At 37.2% G+C, this 19,014-nt stretch overlaps 1 protein-coding gene across 5 annotated transcripts in view; it reads left to right on the top strand.

Moving 5' to 3' along the window:
* The window catches only part of KCNMB2 (potassium calcium-activated channel subfamily M regulatory beta subunit 2), a 225,924-nt gene that overhangs the window by 197,951 nt on the left and 8,959 nt on the right, over positions 1-19,014 (top strand). For all 5 annotated transcript variants that reach the window (XM_074328155.2, XM_074328157.2, XM_074328166.2 and 2 more), the window contains 2 exons: positions 12,679-12,849; positions 15,186-15,381. In XM_074328155.2, the coding sequence (XP_074184256.1) occupies positions 12,679-12,849; positions 15,186-15,381 (367 nt within the window). The remainder of the gene's footprint in view (positions 1-12,678; positions 12,850-15,185; positions 15,382-19,014) is intronic.

A 19,014-nucleotide genomic window follows, 5' to 3' on the forward strand; every position in this document is an offset into this window, starting at 1 on the left:
GTTTGTTTTTTTGTTGTTGTGGAGTTGTATGAGTTCCTTATATATTTTTTACCTCTTTCTTAACCACATCTTCATCTGCACTGCCTATGCACAGACTCTTGTAGAGTAATATTCAGATCTTAACTAACTTTGAACAGTATCCACTCCTCCTCTTAAGATGCTCTTGGTGACAGTAGTCATGGTGATAATGAAGGTGATGATGGCTGATAATGAATCTAGATAATCAAAGTCCTCAAGCTAATTATTAAGAAATAAATTAACTAGATTATCTGACAGCACTGTCCAGAACTGCTGATAATTGTTCCACTCTCAGTTCCTTCTCATCCTGCCATCCTGGCCTCTGTGTGTCCGGCTTTTCCAGCTGTGTTCCTACAACAATCCCAGAGGCCAGGCAGCCAAAAATCCTTGGCTCCCCTCCACACTGCCTCTCCAATACCAGTGTCCAACTTGTCAGGATATTAGCTTCCCTGGGTTGTTCAAGAGGTGGAATATGAGGAAATAGCTTACACATAAGTGCAGCAACTAAGTGACAGGGAAAGTCCACTGAAAATTCTGAAACCAAGTTCTTTATAGATCAAAGGAAGTTGAAGTCAATCTAAAAAATTTTTTATTATTTTAATTCAAAGCCAGTTCTTTTTCTCATCATCTGCTTTATGCAAAACACTTATTTCTATCCTTATCCTCCCTTCCACACACACACACAGCAATATGAAGGAATACTTTTTCTTCTCCAAAGAAATTTCTTGGTTAGGTGAGCTTACATTAATCCCTAAATTGCAGATAACAAAATAAAACAGCAGCAGCAATAACTAATTTAGAATTTAAAAAAGAAAGAGGTTATCAGCTAAGGACATTACAACTGAGTGTTTACCAAATATGCCTTGGATTCTTTTATTAAATATGAATTGATATAAAGGCATGTTTGTCAACTGTTAACATATAAAGAATGGTGATATAATAAATATCTGCATACCCTTCATTAAGCTTAAAAAATGAAACAATCAGAATTTTTGAAGGCTTGAGGATGCTTCTCTAATAGCATCCTCCTTTCTATCCCAGCTCCCATCCCGAGATAACAACCATCCTAAATTTTGTGTTTATTATTCCCTTGCTTTTCTTCATGGGTTTGTCACATTTGAATCTTTAAACAGTATGTTGTTTACTTCTGAATGTTTGAAGACTTTGTGTAAATGGAATCATACCATATGAATTGTTCTGCAACTCACTTTTTTAAACCAAACACTATCTTCCTATAATTTATATGTGAGTAGCTGTAGCTCGTTTCTCTCTTGTAGTATGCCATTATATGAATGTACAGTTGTGTAGTCACCCAGTCTCCAGCCAACAGACATTTGTGTTATTTCCAGTTCCTTTTGTACCAACAGTGCTGCTATAATACTTCTTGTTGATATCTCCTTGTACATGTACAAACACTTCTTAGGATATACCGTGTTTCCCCGAAAATAAGACCTAGCCAGACAATCAGCTCTAATGCATCTTTTGGAGAAAAAATTAATATAAGAGCCAGTATTAGATTAGATTAGATTAGATTAGATTAGATTAGATTAGATTAGATTAGATTATTTTATATTAAAGACTGGGTTTTATAGTAAAATAAGACTGGGTCTTATATTAATTTTTGCTCCAAAAGATGCATTAGAACTGATTGTCTGACTAGGTCTTATTTTCGGGGAAATACGGTATACCTAACTCGGGAATGGTTGGTTCCAAAATGCACACAGTTTCCACTTCACCAGGAAATGCCTTTGCTTTCCAGAGCACTGAAGATGTGATTCCACTGCTCTATAGCCTTGCCTAGAGTTTTCTGATTTTTAATTTTCATCAGCACAGAGGGGATTGTGCTTTCGATTCCCATTTCTCAATTAGTAATAAGATCAAGCCTATTTCTCCAGTTCGTTTCTGTCAAGTATCTGTTAAAAAATGTGGCCCATTTTTCTACTGGATTGCTTTTGTCTTTTTCTTATTGATTTGTAGGAATTCTTTATAAAAGCCTATATTAACACTTTGTCTGTTTATTGTATACAAATAGCTTCTTCCAGTTTGTTATTTGTGTTTCCATTTTCTTTGTGACGCATTTTCATGAACATATGTTCTTAATTTTAAGAAGGTAGCCATTCTTTGAATATTTTGACATCCCTTCGACTCCAAGTTCAAAAGTATATGCTCCTGTAGCATTTTCTTAATATTTTGTAGGTTTTCTTTTACAATTAAATTGTAATCATCTGAAGTTGACTTTTGGGTGTGTTGTGAAGCAGGCATCCAAATGTTTTTTTTGTCTATATGGATAACCAAGTTGTTCCAGCACCTTTTATTGGATAGTTTATCCTTTCCCCAATGATGTAAATGCACGCACATATCACAATAGGCTTCTGTACGTGCATGGATATGCTTCTGGATCTCTAGTCTGCTTCACTGGTCAAGTTTAGCTACTACCTCAAACAAACACCACACTTGAACTTCTACACTTTAGCGTTATAAAACACCTTGATATCTAATAGGACAAGTCTCCCACCTTGTTCTTTTGTAATCAGTAGCATGTTCGCGATCCATAACATTTGCACTTCCATATAAATTTTAGAATCAGCTTAAGTCACACCTACCTCATTTCAAAAAAAAAAAAATTATTGAAAATTTTTATTGGAACTTTATAAAATCTATTCATTAATTGTGGTAAATTTGTATCAAGTCACCAAGTCTTTCTTTGAATGAGTATAGTTAATCTCTACATTGATTTAAGTCTTTCCTAATATCTCCCAATAAAGTTTTATAATTTCTCCAAAAAGAAGTTGCACGTAGTTCATTAGATTTATTTCTAAGTACTTTCTTTTTGTGAATGTTTAAATTACATTTTCTATTTTTGTAGGTATATGGAAAGACAAATGATATATCAACTTTTGTTTCAACAATGCTAAATTTTCTTATTAGTTCTAATAATTTATCTGTAGATCTTTTGTATTTTCTTCATAATTATATCATCGATGAATAATACATTTTTGTTTCTCCTATATCAGTAAATATACCATTCATTTGTTTTGTTTTTCTTGCCTCATTATATTAGTTAATAAATCATGAATAAATAAGTAATAGTAAACATCTTTGTTTTGTTCCTATTCATAAAGTGAATTCTTTAAACATTTCCCCATTAAGTATAAAGTTTACCATAGACATTCTTTCTATACAATTTATCATATTAAGAATGTTTCTATTTATAATTTGCTAAGAATTTTTATCATGAATGGATGTTCAATTTTATCAAGTATGTTTCTCTACATATATTATATTACCATTTGATGGTAACCCTTTAATATCTTATGTAATATATTACATTAATAGATAATCGAATGATGACCAATACTGTATTTATGGGATAGCCCCAACTTGATCATACATTTTCACTTTTACATGTAGCTAGATTCAGTGAGCTAACTTGTTTTATAAATCTTCGCATTTATGTTTATGAGTGAAATTGGTCTGTAGTTTTCCTTTTTGTGTTATCTGATTTTGTTTTGGTGTCTAAATTTGCTAAGTACATAAATAGGTTGTATAGCAGTCCATCTTTTTCCATACACTGGAAGGACTGTATAACAACTGTAGAACTCACCTATCAATATCAGTCTGGTGTTTCCATTATAGTGATATTTTTTAGTTTATGGTTCGATTTCTAATGATTTAGACCTCTTTAGATTTTCTAGTTATGTCTGAATCCATTTCAGTAAGCTATATAAGAATTTACTACATATTTCAGTTATGTGTCAAAGTTTTCAAATGTCTTGGTATAAAGTTGTTTTTAATGTCCTCTATTATCTTTCTAATCTATTCTGTATCTGCACGTATGGTATTTTAATTCTTGATTTTTATTGGGCCTTCTCTATTTTTTCTTGATCAGTCTTGTCAGAGGTTTATCTATTTCTTTAGTCTTTTCAAAATATTAACCTCTGAATTCATTGATTGCTTAATATATCTTCTATTTCATTTATTTCTGCTCATGTTTCTTATTTTCTTCCTAATATCTTCTTTTAATATCTTCCATTAATCCTTTTATAACTTCCTAATTTGGATGCCTAACACATTAACTTTCAAACTTTCTTCTTATCTAATATAAACATTTAAGTTTATATATTTCAATCTATATACAGCTGTAGTTGCATGCCACTAGTTGTTCTGTAGTGACTTTCTTATCATTAAGTTCTAAATACACCCTAATTTATGTTTTATTCTATAGTCCATGAGTTTTTTGTAACTACATTTTTATTTCCATAGATAGTCATTCTAGTTATTTTTTGTTATTTATTTTCTACCATTGTTGCACTAGAGCCAAGTAATGTGGTCAATATAAAGATAATACTTTTCAAATGCTCTGTAGATATAAGGATAGCCCAACTTACTGAATAATTCCCATAATTTTCTGTTTTCTTCCGTATTTTTCCTAAAGTTTTCATGAACTTTAACATGCTAATAGATCAGGTAAAAATAAATAAGAACTAGAAATTATGATATCACTGGGGAATTGCGTGATCTAATAAGTTAAAGGCAAGACTATAAAGAATTAACTCCTACTTTTGTTTGTATAATTTCACTCTCACCGATAGTCTTATCCATAAAATACTATTACAAGACTTCCTGGGACGCCGTGAGGATTAATAAGTTGACAATTAATAACATTAGGTTCATGTACAAAACCCCTCATGTTAATGATAATTTTAAGTGTGACTGTCATTTGTTCCCAAACTCAAAAGCACATTCCCGCAATAGAATGTACACTTTAAAAGATTGAAAACAGAATAACAATTAAACTAATCAAACAGGACCATATAAATATATACCTACTAGCTCAAGGAAAAACCATGAAACCTGAAACTAATAGAAGATGAGAATATACATATGGGAAGCACATCTCAAAAACATGGAAGGCTTTGGTGGACAGAAGGCAGACCAATGGCTGTTTTAATCAATGCCACTCCCAGCTCTGCCATATGCGATAACAGATTGAGAGTTCTGGGGGCAGAAATATGTAGCAACTCTGCTCATTTCTGCTCAGCTGGCACTTAGCAATTCACTGCCCCACAGATTTCACCCTCACAGGATCTAACAGAAGGCACTTTTCCTTGAAGTCTGGAAATTAGAGCTCTTAGTGCCTGAAAAGCTTGAAGATTTTCCACAAAGAGTACTAAATTTGTTGATGGTAGAGTCCAGTGGGCAGTGATTGGAAGACAGAAGCCAGAAGCCGTTCCAGTCGTTATTTCCTGATTTATTTGGTTTCAATTGATCATTTAGCCTCCTTGTGTTGGCTACCTCACAATCTAAGTGTATTGTAGCCACTTCTAGCCCACATAGAAGGAACATATTTTGTGTTCCTTTTAAATGCAAGAGACTTAGCTTACAAAAATGAATGCAGTCTGGCTCTAACTCTTGAACAGCTCCCTATTCACTGGGCCAGAGAGACATAAATATAGATATTCAGTACATGAAATATTATGTATAAGTTTCTGAAGCACTCTCTGCCAAGTAATTTCAGATATGTATAATTTTCACTGCTATTCACATATTCCCTATTTCTCTTTTCTACACCCTCTCAGTGCCCCTCCAGCCCCAACCTCTCTATAGCTTTAGGACCCTTTGCAGACTTGCCTTCCTGCCCTCTCTCTACTCTAGCGCTCTAGCTGTCTTATGTTTCACTGACTACCTAGACAGTCTCATTCAAATCTATAGTGTTATATGTTACTTCTAGACACAACTGATGTCCAGAACTGATGTTCGTCTCCTCTGTAACTGCTTTTTTTCCAACCCCCTTTATCTAACGCCTGAAATCCTGGGAGAGTTTCAGAATGCTGATTCTTTGCCTCCAGATGTAAACCTTTCTAAACAACCAACCAACCAACCTTACTAACATGAGTGATCTTTCTAAAGTACAAATCTAAACACAGCATTTAAATTCTTGCTTAAATTCTTTTAATGGCTCCTCTAACTTCAGAAGACACACAAGATCTTTTATCTCTGGCCCCTGCCTACCAGTATCTAACCAGCTCACTGTCTATCATCCCCCACCCTACCAGATCCTGGAATCAAACCACTCAACTACTCGGATTTTCTCACATTCTATGTGGATACTCTTCCCTTCTCAATTGTTTGCTCACCAGAGACTCAGTTCAGTCTGTCACAGGACCCTGACCCATCTGCCCTTCAACCAAGTTATGGCCTCCAACTGGCAGCTCTCTAAACCACCTTCATGCCAATTAATAATCATTGCCCTGGGTCCATTTATCTACCACCAGTTCTTCATGGAATGCCTAATACAGTGCTAGTCAACATGCCAAAAAATCCGTTGCCAGTCAGTCATTTTGATGAATTTATCAAATATAGCTATTTATCAAAAACTCTATGATCACTGTAACCCTACATAAATCTATGGGTTAGCAGAGACTGAAAGGTTTCAGGGGGCCCATGTTTGGGCCTTCTGACTCTCCTCCTCTGTCTCTCAGTCTCCATGGCCATTGTCCCTCTATCTCTCTGTCCCTCTGTCTTTCCCTCCCTGTGTCCCAGACACACTCTGCCTCTAGTCTTCCCTTCTCTCTGTCCCCTGGTCTGCACCCCCTCCCCTCAGCCACCCCTACTGCTTTCTCTGTTCTTTAATTTCCCCTTCTCTCTGCCCCTGACTCACTCCCACCCCCACCGCCCCAGCAGGTCAGACTGTTCATTATATTGTTTCTCCTCAACTTTCCCCCAGCAGAGTCCCACGATTTTTACCCAGATTCCTCCTGTTGCAACAATAGGACCAGAGCAGAGACAAATTAAGTATTTTGTAAAATGATGTTATAAAGACAAAATAAAACTTCTTGAATCTAAAAAGCTGTTAAAAATTCCCATCCAAAATCAATTACCATAATCTTATGAATGGTTAAAAGAAACAAATTTTGGTTAATTGATAAAGCTGACCAAAGTAGTCATAATGTGAAATTTTCCACGATAATCTTAATGATGCTTAAATGTTAGCAAAAGAGCAAATGACTTTTAAAAAGATTTGAAAAAAATCAATATAAACTGAAAGGCTCCCATATGAAATGCTAAAGGTTTCTTACATCTATTAGCAGACTATAGTCACACACATATTCAAGAAAGATATATCTATGAATATATTCATAAGAATATATTTATAAAACTAAGCCTCCCTAGGAAACTTAGCTTTTTAGAAAAATTAAACAGATCTTGCTAAAAAGCTCTGCTAAAAAGAATGTATTCATAAGAAGAATATACTTTATAATTGAATGTATTTTTAAAATAGCACCTTAAAATATTTACAAGGAAAGTGTATTCATACTCATTTACTATACTTAAAAATGATATTCCTTAAAATAAGTCTTTGTTAAATCTGTAAATGTGATGAAGTGGGCAAATTATTCATTTAGCAAAGTGATTCTTCAAAGGATTGGTGAATTGGCTCATTTTGGTGCATTATCCATTCAGTAACTGATCCTTTGGTAAATCAGCCCCCAGTGTATTGACCTGCTTCCCTCTTGTACTCCTCTCTAATCAGTCTCACTGCAACGAATCGTAAGGATTAGTGTCTCACCCTCCCTCAGGACATGTCTTATTCCCTTCATATTCCCAGAACTTAGCACAGTGTATTTCATCCTCCAAAGATTAAAAAAAAAAAAAAAAAAAAAAAAAAAAAAAACATTGAAAATGAATTAGTAAATGACTTTTACTCTGCCTTAACCTGAATACTTTTCTCCCTGAAGGCTAAATATCAAGGGAATATGAATATAAATGGGTGAAGGACAAGGAGAAAAATCTTTCTTGTACATTTCACTTTTTATATCTATGTTTGTATAGACATAGCCTCATAAATAATTTGCTTATGAACTATCGATCAAATACCAAAGTTTAAGAAGCTATCCAAATATGGAGCTTGAAATAAAATTATTTGCATTGACTATTATTTGGGGTAAAAATGAAGCTTTATTTGACAATTAAAAATCCTTTTTCATGCAAAATATTTTGTTATACCTAGATTTGCCTTGTAGATTTATCAATAACTCACATGCTCCAAAAAGGATTTGGGCAGAACGTCCCTTGTGTATGTAGAGAAGACTATACATATCTATTATTTGTTATTGTCAACATGTATAAATGTTGATTGGTTTCCACCATATTGATTCATGGCTCACCAGGAACCGTAAAGCCAAGACTACCCCACCAGAGCTTAAACATACTGCCTTGCCAGTACACGCCACAACTGGATCTGCTTCAAACTTATAAATCCAATTTCCTGCTCTATACCTATTGTTGGACAGCCCCCATATTTGAAATTAAATTTGTAGTCATGCTCCAGACTCATTCTTTCTCCTGAGCTCTTTACTTCCAGTGAACTATACTGGCCTTCATTCCCTTACTTTCCCACCACCACCTTCTTTTAAGTAGAGTCACAGAGAATACACACAAAGAGCAAAACTGATAGGAGAGATCAGCTCTGTTAGTAAGGGCACAGTAACCCCCAAAGTACAAGACTTTCTAATATGAAGGATGATGTTTAGGCCTTAGGCCAAAAACACAGCATCATACGTACTCCTTCCCCGTACTACTGAAGACAACGTGGGATGGGAGGGACAGCCTCACTAATCCACTTAGTCTCAGGCTGTGGATACTCCCTTCCCGAGCTGGAGCTTGCCACCTGGATGTAGGAAGGCAAAGGCACCCCAGGCCTGAACAAAAGCAAGTACAAAAGGATGAAAAAAAAAAAAATTGTGCTACACATGAGCTGTGTGACCTTCAAACTCACCCAACTGATAGACCTGGTCCCTGACTGTTAGACTCCAGCCCATCTCATCAATCAGATTAGTCACTGCACTATACTCAGGACACATGTTTGTGGGGGAGAGAATTTATACATGCACAGTCAGCCTCTCCCTTCTTAGCCAGGGCAGTAAAAATACCGTGTTTGGAACCCTGAAGAGTAGGAAAATAAGCCTTCCTACTCTACCATTTTCTACCATCCCCCAGTCATCCAAGCCCAGTACTTGGGTGTAAATTGAAAGCACATCCTCTTTCTAACTTCTTCATCATCCCCTGGGTTCTATCAATCACCAAATCCTGAACTTTTATCTCCTAGATACTTCTCCACACATTGTTTCCTCTCCATCTATCCTACATCAATCCTAGATCCTCAACCTCCTTTGTCAACACTACAGTAACAATCCCCTAATTCTTTCTGATTTAAGCCTCATTCCATTTCTAATCTAATCTCCACATAGCAGCTAGAGTGATCGTTCTGAAACTAAATCCTGATCATGTCACCCTCTGACAGCTTCCCCTTAACTACACGGTAGAGGCCAAGCTCTTTAGCATGACTTATTAAAAAACCCTCATGACCTGCTACCTTTCCAAACTCATCTGCCCCATTACTCCATCCCACACTCATCCCAGTAATATAAAAAGGCTAGTAGTTTCTGACAGTGACCATGCAGCTGCAAATCTTTATCCCTTTGTTGATGTGATCCCTTCCATCTGAAATACTCTTGACTCCCTGTCTTCTTTGGTTAACTCTGATTCAAATTTGAAGATCCTGTCAAAGGCATCACACCTTTAGGAAGATTTTAACCTCCATCCTTCTCCCTGTCTTGCTCCCTCAGGCTGGGGAAATGACTCCTTTTCTGTACTCACTCTGTGGGTCGCTTCATCATTGAATTTACTACGCTATGTTGATTTTTTTTCATGTCTGTCTTCTTATTGGTTAGGGGCCATATCCCCAATAATTAGAGGTTACCAGCACTCAAGACAAGTTTATGGACTTAAACTGAACTCTTTGCTTTCCTAAATCATTCATTCATTCCTTACTGTAGCCATTCATTCAGTAATGGCTTATCGATGAATTTAACCCACTTTTGTTTTGCTGAGTAATATCCTAATTTCCCAGATGTGTTTGGTCTACGTGGAAACCAATTATTTTCTCTCTTCCCTAGACATTCCAGAGCATATGAAGAAAATTTGTTAACCATTTTCAAACTGTGATTTGTAAATTACCCATTTGAATCACTTTTATATGCTTCTTGTTCTGGTGACATTACTGACTGATTACCCTGCATCTATTTTATGGGTAGAGACTGACGTAAGTGATGTGGTGTGACAGCCTAATACTCTGGAACTGTGAGACTATTGCTCCCTCCTTGCTGGCTTTCATCTGCAGAAAATGCAAATCTCAATGGCAGCCATCAAAATTAAATACATTTTGATAAATAATAATAGTGGAGCAACATCAGATTATTATTTCACAGGGTTTTTTTTAGCCACTGAGACTCAGCCTGTCTCTTCCTCTTTCAGAAGTCTGCCGGCTCAAGGGCTCAAGGGCTTTAGCTGCTAATGAGCACTGATTTTCTTTTTTCTGTTGTTGTTTATATTCTAGTTCATAAAGGGTCAAGTTTAAAGAGCCTTGATATAAATTCTGCATTTTCCAAAGAAAATCTCAGAAAAGAATGGGGAAGCTTAGAGGGTGGGAAGTGGCTATCTTGTCCAGGGGCAGAGGGCTTGGGAACTGGAGAATAATGGACAATAGGGGCTGTCAGTGCTTCTGGCAATGAGGGCAATGAGCAGCCAAAGTGAGGGAGGGCAGAAGAGAACCAGGAATGACTGGGCCATGAAAAGATGGGGATGATTCTCCTCCTAGAATGGGCACATTCCCCGAGGAAAGAGTAAGATTTGTAGCAACTACCTCATGAAGAGGACTCTAAAATAATAATAATAGTAAGTTAACTGGTTAATTTTACATCTAATAACCAGATTAATAAATACCATACCCCAAAACCTTTTGGAAATATATCAAATACATACATACTCTCACACCTCTATCGACAATCAAAATATTTAACCAGCCCAAAATGTACCAGCCAACCAGAACAGATGCCAGCTATAAACACCAGTAAGGCCATCCTGAAGCACAAAGCTAAATAAAAGCCCTCAATATACATACAATTGTACATGTCTTCCCTCCCCTGCCAAGTTCCATACTGAATCCTACTCTAGTTTCTTTACCAAGCAACAAGAATGACTAGTGAGAAAAATGCTAAAGGAAAATCTGCAGTTATTCTTGTGTATATTGGATTTTTGCCTGAAGCTAAATAAATGCATAAGAGTTTCTTTCTCTATTTTCAGCTTTCTACTTGTCCTCTTCTCTGTTCCCAGACCCTATAGGCCAGCAACCAGAGCTCCCTTCTCAAAATAGAAACTAAAGGAGATCCAAGGTGCTCCTTGGTCACCTGCCTCCCCAGAATCCCTGAGCTTCTCCTGACTCCCCATACTTCCCCATATCTCTCCAAGCATTCAGCGCCCCCAGCAATTTCTTACATTTCTGCCAATTCCTCCAGAGCTTGTTTCACATCCAATCCTCTACTCTTAAGCTCTTTACATCATTCCTGTCCTTGCCATTCTGTCCTTTAAAAATTCTTTGGAGAATAGTAATTTTAGGATGTTCTGATGCTCATGTCTTGGAGCCGAAGCTCTCCATCCCATTTTTCGATGGGAAAAAATTATTAAATATTTTATGTCAGTCATTCTCCTGCGTAATTTATTTATGCATCTCATTTAACCATTACAATGCAGTGGAAACATTATTTCTACTTTGCAGGAACCTGGGAATCAGAAAAGCTGAGGAGCTTGTCACTGACCACACAGCTAATAAGCAGTGAAATCAAGTTTTGAACTCAATTTCCAATCCAAGTTTGATTCCAATCCCATGGAGTCAGACCCAATGTTGCTGCTCTGAAATAAATAATAGTAATAATAATAATAATAGTAATAACTATATAGAATTATAGACTCTTGCCTTGATCTGAGTAACATTTTCCTAAGACCACTCAAGTATTTACACAACACGAAAAGAGGGCTGGCTCACCACTCCACATCTTCACATTGCTTATAAACTCAGGTCAACAGTGTCCTAAGCAACTCTAAGCTTGAGGAAAATGTTAACCAGATAACTTGTCTATTACTATTGAGGGAAACTAAGGTATTAAGTTGATAGATTCCCGATGTATGCCACCATTTAATTGAATTGATGTCCCATTATGTATTCAGAGAGCACCAAAAGATCAGTGATGACCAGCTGGGGGATAAATGGCAAAAGCAACACACCCAAAGCATTATTTTAAGGGTTGAGAGAATTGCTTGCTTTCTTTAGACTTACAGAGAAGGAAAAAGTATTTACAGTTAGATATGGGCCCCAAGGAAAGAAGGAAGGCTTGTTTCTTTTTTTTTCTTTTTCTTTTTTTTTTTTTTTTTGAAGAAAAAATGAATTCCTTTTATAAAGCATAATAATGTACATTTTAAAAACAGTTAAGATAATTTTTATTATTTTGAGTTATGCTCCTGAGACTTTTTTTAATCCAACTCTCTTCATTTTATCAGCAAATAATCAAATAATACAGTTGCTCTATGAGACAAGAGAAAAGGAGGGTTTGGGTTACTTGTTTCAGCCCAGGGCTGCGTGTGTGTGTATTTGTTGGGAGGCAATGGGCATACCCTGGAATCTAACTGCACTCAGGCAGGTTTGGAGGGGGCTCCTTTCAGCCCTCAAGCCCTAGGAAAGCATGGGCGGAGAATTACCCACTGTATAGGGGTGTGCTGATTAACTGCAAACCTCACGTAAGACTTTATTATTTTCACCCTTAGAAATATTTACCAAAAAATCAGGGACCATGACCTCCTGGACAAAAGGAAAACTGTCACAGCACTGAAAGCAGGAGAGGACCGGGCCATTCTCCTGGGACTGGCCATGATGGTGTGCTCCATCATGATGTACTTTCTTCTGGGAATCACACTCCTGCGCTCGTACATGCAGAGGTAATGCTATTGGGCGGCTGGAACACTGTCTTTTGTCTCTTCTTTCTCCCATAGCTTATCAACTTCAGGTCTTCTTCCTTCACTTCTGTCCTAATAACTGCGAACAGTGCCTGGCACATAATTTTTTTCAATGTTATCTAATAATGATAAAAGTAACTCTAAGTATAAATTGCCTACTACGTGCCAGGAACTTTCCATACATTACTTGTTTAATTCTCAAACTACTCTATAAAGTAAGTATGAGTATACTCATTACAAAAATGGCAAAACTGCAGTTCAAGATAGAAATAATCTGCCCAGCGTCACACAGCTGCAGCATATGGCAGAGCCAAGATTCAAACCCACATCCCACTAATTCCAGAGTCCTTCTTCTTGCCTCTTCACACCTCTGTTCGTTCTCCATCCTCGTTCCTTTCCCACCCCACCCCATTCCTCCATCACCCCACACATCAGTGGTTCTCAGCTGCACATTTAAACTTCCTGAGAAACTTTGTAAAGTACTGGTGGCCCAGGGCCCCACCACCATCATCCCAGAGGTCAGATTTAATTGGTCTGGAGCAGGACCTTTCACCAGTAGCCTTTAAAGTTTCCCACATGATTCTAATATGCTGTCAAGACTAGAAAAAACTCTGCTATGTACCAACTTGAAAAAATTTATAGATTTTTGAACCCTTTTCGTTGTAATATTTTCCCTCAGTTTACTGACTAGATAGGGAGGCACTTAAATACTGAGAAAGCAAGTGTATTCCCCCCTGAGAAAGCCACAGCCTCTCTAGCTAACCGCCCATAAATAGGACACTTTGAGCACAAGAGAGCCCAGCATTGCTATAACTAATGGGGAATGTCTCACAGTGGTTGAGCTTAAAGAGACAAGAGCCTTTCAAATGAAAAATTGAGTTTTCAATCTGAAAACGAATCAAACCATTTTGTGGCATTCAGTTCTCCACCTAAATTAATACTTTCACCTCCGAAGCAAACTCTAGCTGAAACACAATAATTTGCTAAAATTAAGGCATCATCTTTCCCATTTGTGGCTGCTCTGCTCTGTTTCTTGGATGCCTTCAGCTGTGCGCCTTCTCAGTGAAAGCACTGATGCCTCAGGCCCCGAGTGTTCACTGATTCCAAAACCACTTTCAGATCCTCACATCTGCTTAGAACCATCCAAGAGTTTTTTTCCTCTGTGGATAAGCAAAATTTGACCACCCATGTCCCAGGAAAAAACAATTTGCCACACCAACGGGGGTCATTCTGCCTCTGGCATAAAACTGGACATGAAAAGGAGGGACCCTGTCAAATGCATGTCCAGCAAAAGGAAGGGGTATTAATGTGCAAAGGAAACATGCTGTTTTCTGTTCACTGTGGTAATCAGCTTATACTCAGAAGCAAAACATTTATGGCTGGTGTGTTACTTCCTAATCACAAATGTTACCCTTGATTATAAAATCATAAATATTTTAGAATGGAAAGCTGGCCAATGGGCAGTTGGATTTGTTTTCCTTAATCTTCCTAATTGAGAGGTCCCAGGGCCCTGACTTGAACCCAATAATCTGCAGAGAATGTCCTCTTTTCCACTGTGTTCATGGGAAGCAGTGCATGGAACCATGGAAAGTGCCTGGGTCTTGGAGAAATCCAAGATTGGGTAGACTCAAAATTTCTGCCACTTGCTAGCTGTGAGTCCTTTCATGTTACTTGATTTCTAGGACCCTCAGTCCACTCACCTTTAAAAGGAATACCCAACTAATAGGGTTGTTGGGAGGACCAAAGAAGATAATGTATATAAGCAGTAATCAGACTAAAGAGAAATGCAACAAGTGGTTGTTCTTGGTATAATCAAGGGTGAGACAGACCTTCAAGGATGACATCCCTGTCCTACCTGTCAAGTTGGACCTCAAGCCCCTCCTCACCTTCCCATCTTCCCTCTCCTCCTCCCTTACACCTTCTCCATCAACAAACTGGGCAGACATTGCAGAGGTGAGGACCGGGGTCATGGCAGCAAGTTGCTTACAAGGTAGAAATACAGTGCAGGCTGTGATGTAAACAGATGCATTATGCTTTTCAGTGAACTTCAGATAGAAAAAAAAAAACTTAAATCAAGCATTGGAAAATATAGTATAACCAATGGAAGTCGTTGAAAAGTTCCCAGGTGCCAGGCAAAGTTTGTTATTGTTTATATTGTCGTTTGCTCTATTCAGCAGCATAAACTTTAACAAATAAGTTGTATTATAGAAGTGAAAAAGATTCTTCAGGCTAAGGAGCTGATAAATGGTCGCTTCTGATTATGCCTTCCTTGCTGTTAGCTCTTTTGACCTGTGTTTACTCTCCCCCTCTCTCTGTAGCGTGTGGACCGAAGAGTCTCAGTGCACCTTGCTGAATGCGTCCATTACGGAAACATTTAATTGCTCCTTCAGCTGTGGTCCGGACTGCTGGAAACTCTCTCAGTACCCCTGCCTCCAGGTGTATGTTAACCTGACTTCTTCCAGTGAAAAGCTCCTTCTCTACCACACAGAAGAGACGATGAAAATCAATCAGAAGGTAGGAGCTTGCGTCTCGGCCACACCTGCAGGGTTCCCACAACCAGCTCATTTCTCCCTGGAGGTCCCCTGTGCCCGCATTTCAAAGGAACACACCACTAGGAAGCAGGTTGTGCCGCATCTATAAATATAATTCACTATTTGACTCTGGCCTGCGAAGCATTTATTTTCTGTGCAAGTTGTGGACAAATCATTCCCCCATTTTGTGGTAGTGCAGATTTACCTTTTACTTCCATTTAGAAGGGTAAACATCATATCCTTATTTATACACAAGTGGACTGAGTCTTTCAAAGCAAATGTGCAGTTTAGAGTTATACAAGCCAAAAAAAACAGGTATTTGTAATATCCACCTGGGTGCCCTGAGGTAAAACTGTATTTTGCTCTTCCACGGTCATTGTTACTTAGTTCTGCCATCTTGGGGCTATAACTTAACCTCTCTGAGTGTCAGCTTCCTTTTCTCTAAAAAGATAATCACAATGGCCATCTTGCAAGGTCGTTCCGAGGATTGGAGCAGAGAATGTGAAGAGCTGAGCTCAGCACAGGGGAAACCTTCATCCATGGTCACAGTGTGTTATATATTCCTCATTAGGTTATGTCCATAGCGGCTGGATTTGCCAGCACTGATATATTCAAGTCCACATGGTAGGTGCTCAACAAATGTGTATTGTATTAAAGCTGCACATAAAATTTGCATTTATAAGGTCTGGGATGACCGGTAAAGTGTCAGCAGAACCAACCTGCCACTATCAATTTTAAGTTAAACATATTTAGTTTTGGATCTATGGTAGCAATTGAGATGGCCAGAGTACTCTCATATGCCAACACAAGCTGATGCCACTCTAATAGGATAATCAGCCCTCATTACCCAGATACAACCCTCATGAACTCTAGCCTTCCTTGTAAAGACTTTTCATTATTATTATCAGCACTTAAATTGAAAAAAAAAAAAATGCAGTAACTTCAAAGTTTGATACTAGACCATAGGCTTTATTTTGTGATAGATTGACACAAAGTATGGAAATTCACCTTGCATTTTGGTTGCAGTAACTTAAAAGAGATCCTTATAAATATCTCTGAGAAGTCACATAATGACTATTTCAGAGAATGTCATTTGAAAATGTCTGCTCTGATTTCCTTTTGTTTGTGGTAGCCACAAACAATAGCAGTCTTGACCCTGTTCTGAAAATATATAAAGCTCAGCTCTCCCACAAAAAGTGTGTTTTTCAAGATCTTCCCTCATGCCAGATTTTTAGCTGACCTGCAATGACTATGACCATTTTGTGTCAAGTGCCTTTTCATTTACTTATTGGCAATTTGTATATCCTCTTTTGTACAATGTCTGTTCAAGTCCCTTGTCTGTTTTTCTATTGGATTGTTTCTTCTTCATATTCTAAGAATTCTTTAAATATAGATATGAACCTCCACTGGTTATATGTCTTACAAGTACATTTTGCATTATGTGGCTTTCTTACTCTCTTAATGATGTCTTTGAATGAAAGACATTTCTAATTTCAATGTTGCCAAATGTTGCCAAATGTGTGTGTGTGTGTGTGTGTGTGTGTGTGTGTGTGTGTGTGTGTGTTTTCCTGTTTTTAGTCTTTACCTACCCTGAGGTCATGAAGTCATTTTCCTAAATTATCTTCTAGAAGCACATTGTTCTTCTTTGTACATTTAGAGTACAATCAACCTGGAAGTGATATTTATATAGGAGTCAAGTCCAATTATGAAAAGACAACCTCTTCCTTACTAGATTTTTTTAAATGATAATTTTTAAATTTTTATTTGTTTGTTTGTTTGTTTGTTTGTTTGAAGGAGGGCACAGCTCACAGTGGCCCATGAGGGATCTAACCGGCAACCATGGTGTTATTAGCACCACGCTCTAACCAACTTAGCTAACCGGCCACCCCTTACTAGATTATTTTTATAATCCCATTTCCCTTTCTATTTTCTTGGAAGTTATTTGTTCTGTTACTATTGTTTTAGTATTTAACCTAGAGCTTACATTTGCAATCTTGACTAATCAAGACCATTAAAACATTTCAACTCCATTTATTCTCTTCCCAACTTATATATTATCATTTTTCTATAATACCTTCAGGTTATGTAGACATTATTAGTGGTTTTGTACAGAGTAGATATTAATTTACATGTGTCCCCACGATTTTCCATTTTCATTATTCTTCATTCCTTCCTTTATCTCTAGGGTAATTTTTCGACTGCCTAAGGAACACTCTTTAATTAGTATTTATTTAATGCAATATATGCTCTAAAGAATTCTCTCAGCTTTCATTTGTCTGAAAATATTTTCATTTTAATTCTTGAAGGAAACATTCACTGAGTGTAAAATTCTAAGCTGTTATTTTTTTTCCGCATATTGAAAACATTTCGTTGTCTTCTGTGAGCATTGTTACTATTTAGAAATCAGTTTTCAGTCTTGTTACTACTTCTTTGAAGGTAATCTTGGTATATTTTAAAGATTATTTTCTTCGGTTTTCTACAGTCTAGCTTTTATGTACCAAAGTGCACATTTATTTTTATTTAACCTGCTTACCATTCCCAGGGCTTCTCTCCCTATTCCTTGATATTCACTGTCAATTTTAGAAAGTTCTCAGTTGTTATAACATTGAATACTGTCTCTGTTCTCATTTTCTCTCGTTTCTCCTCCTTGGACTCCAACTGGCCATATGTTAGGTTTTCTCATTGTATCCCCTATGTGCCTTATTCTCTTTCGTATTTTCCCTCTTTGTGTCTCTCTGTGTTTCACTTTTGATATTGACCTATCTTCTAATTCATAATTCTTTCCTCAGCTCTGATAAATCTATTAAACCCATCCTTTAAGTTCTTAATTTCTCTTACTGTATTTTTTATTTCTAGAATATCCATTTGGGTCTTATTTTATAATTTCCAGTTTTCTGCAATATTCTAATTTTTGTCTTTTAAATTCTTCAACATAAAAAGTAAAATTATAGTTCTTTTAAAGTTTATTTTGATGACTTCAATATTTGAAGCCCCTATGTACCTATTCTATGTTTGTCTTCGCCTGTCTGTTTTCATGTTGTCGTGTAATGTTTGGTTAATTTTTGTTAGGTTTCAGACATCATATTTGCAGAGTTAATTGTAACAATAAATTTAAGCCTAGGGTGATATCATATTTTCCAAAACTTATTTCCATTTGCTTCTGCCAGGCCCCTGGGTGCACCACCCTTTCACCATCACCTCATTCTTAATTCATAAATTGAGATATTACAGTCTGAACTGAAGTCCCTGTGAAGACCTGTTTACTTCAGGTTTACCATTATTCCTATAATGCAGCCCTTAAGGGTCCCAACACAAAGTGCATGGGGTGGGGTTTCATCAGGGCCCCCACTTGATAGGCCCTCAATGATAATTTCTGCTCCCAACTCTGCAAAGCTATCAAAAATCCATCCAGCCCGCTCGGCTCTCAGGCCTCTTCTAGAATCAGCAAGTGATCCAGGGGAAAGATGGTACCAAACACTGGCTCACCTTCCTATCCTGGTAGTTCTTCACTCTCTGAAAATCTGTTCTCTGCCCTTAACAGAAGTATATACACGTATATTAAAAATACAGTTATCACCATTTCAAAAGGCCATTAAACCATGATCTTCATTCAGCA

Source organism: Rhinolophus sinicus, chromosome 17, assembly GCF_057876585.1.
Source record: "Rhinolophus sinicus isolate RSI-liver-muscle chromosome 17, RSI-T2T, whole genome shotgun sequence".
Taxonomy (NCBI): domain Eukaryota; kingdom Metazoa; phylum Chordata; class Mammalia; order Chiroptera; family Rhinolophidae; genus Rhinolophus; species Rhinolophus sinicus.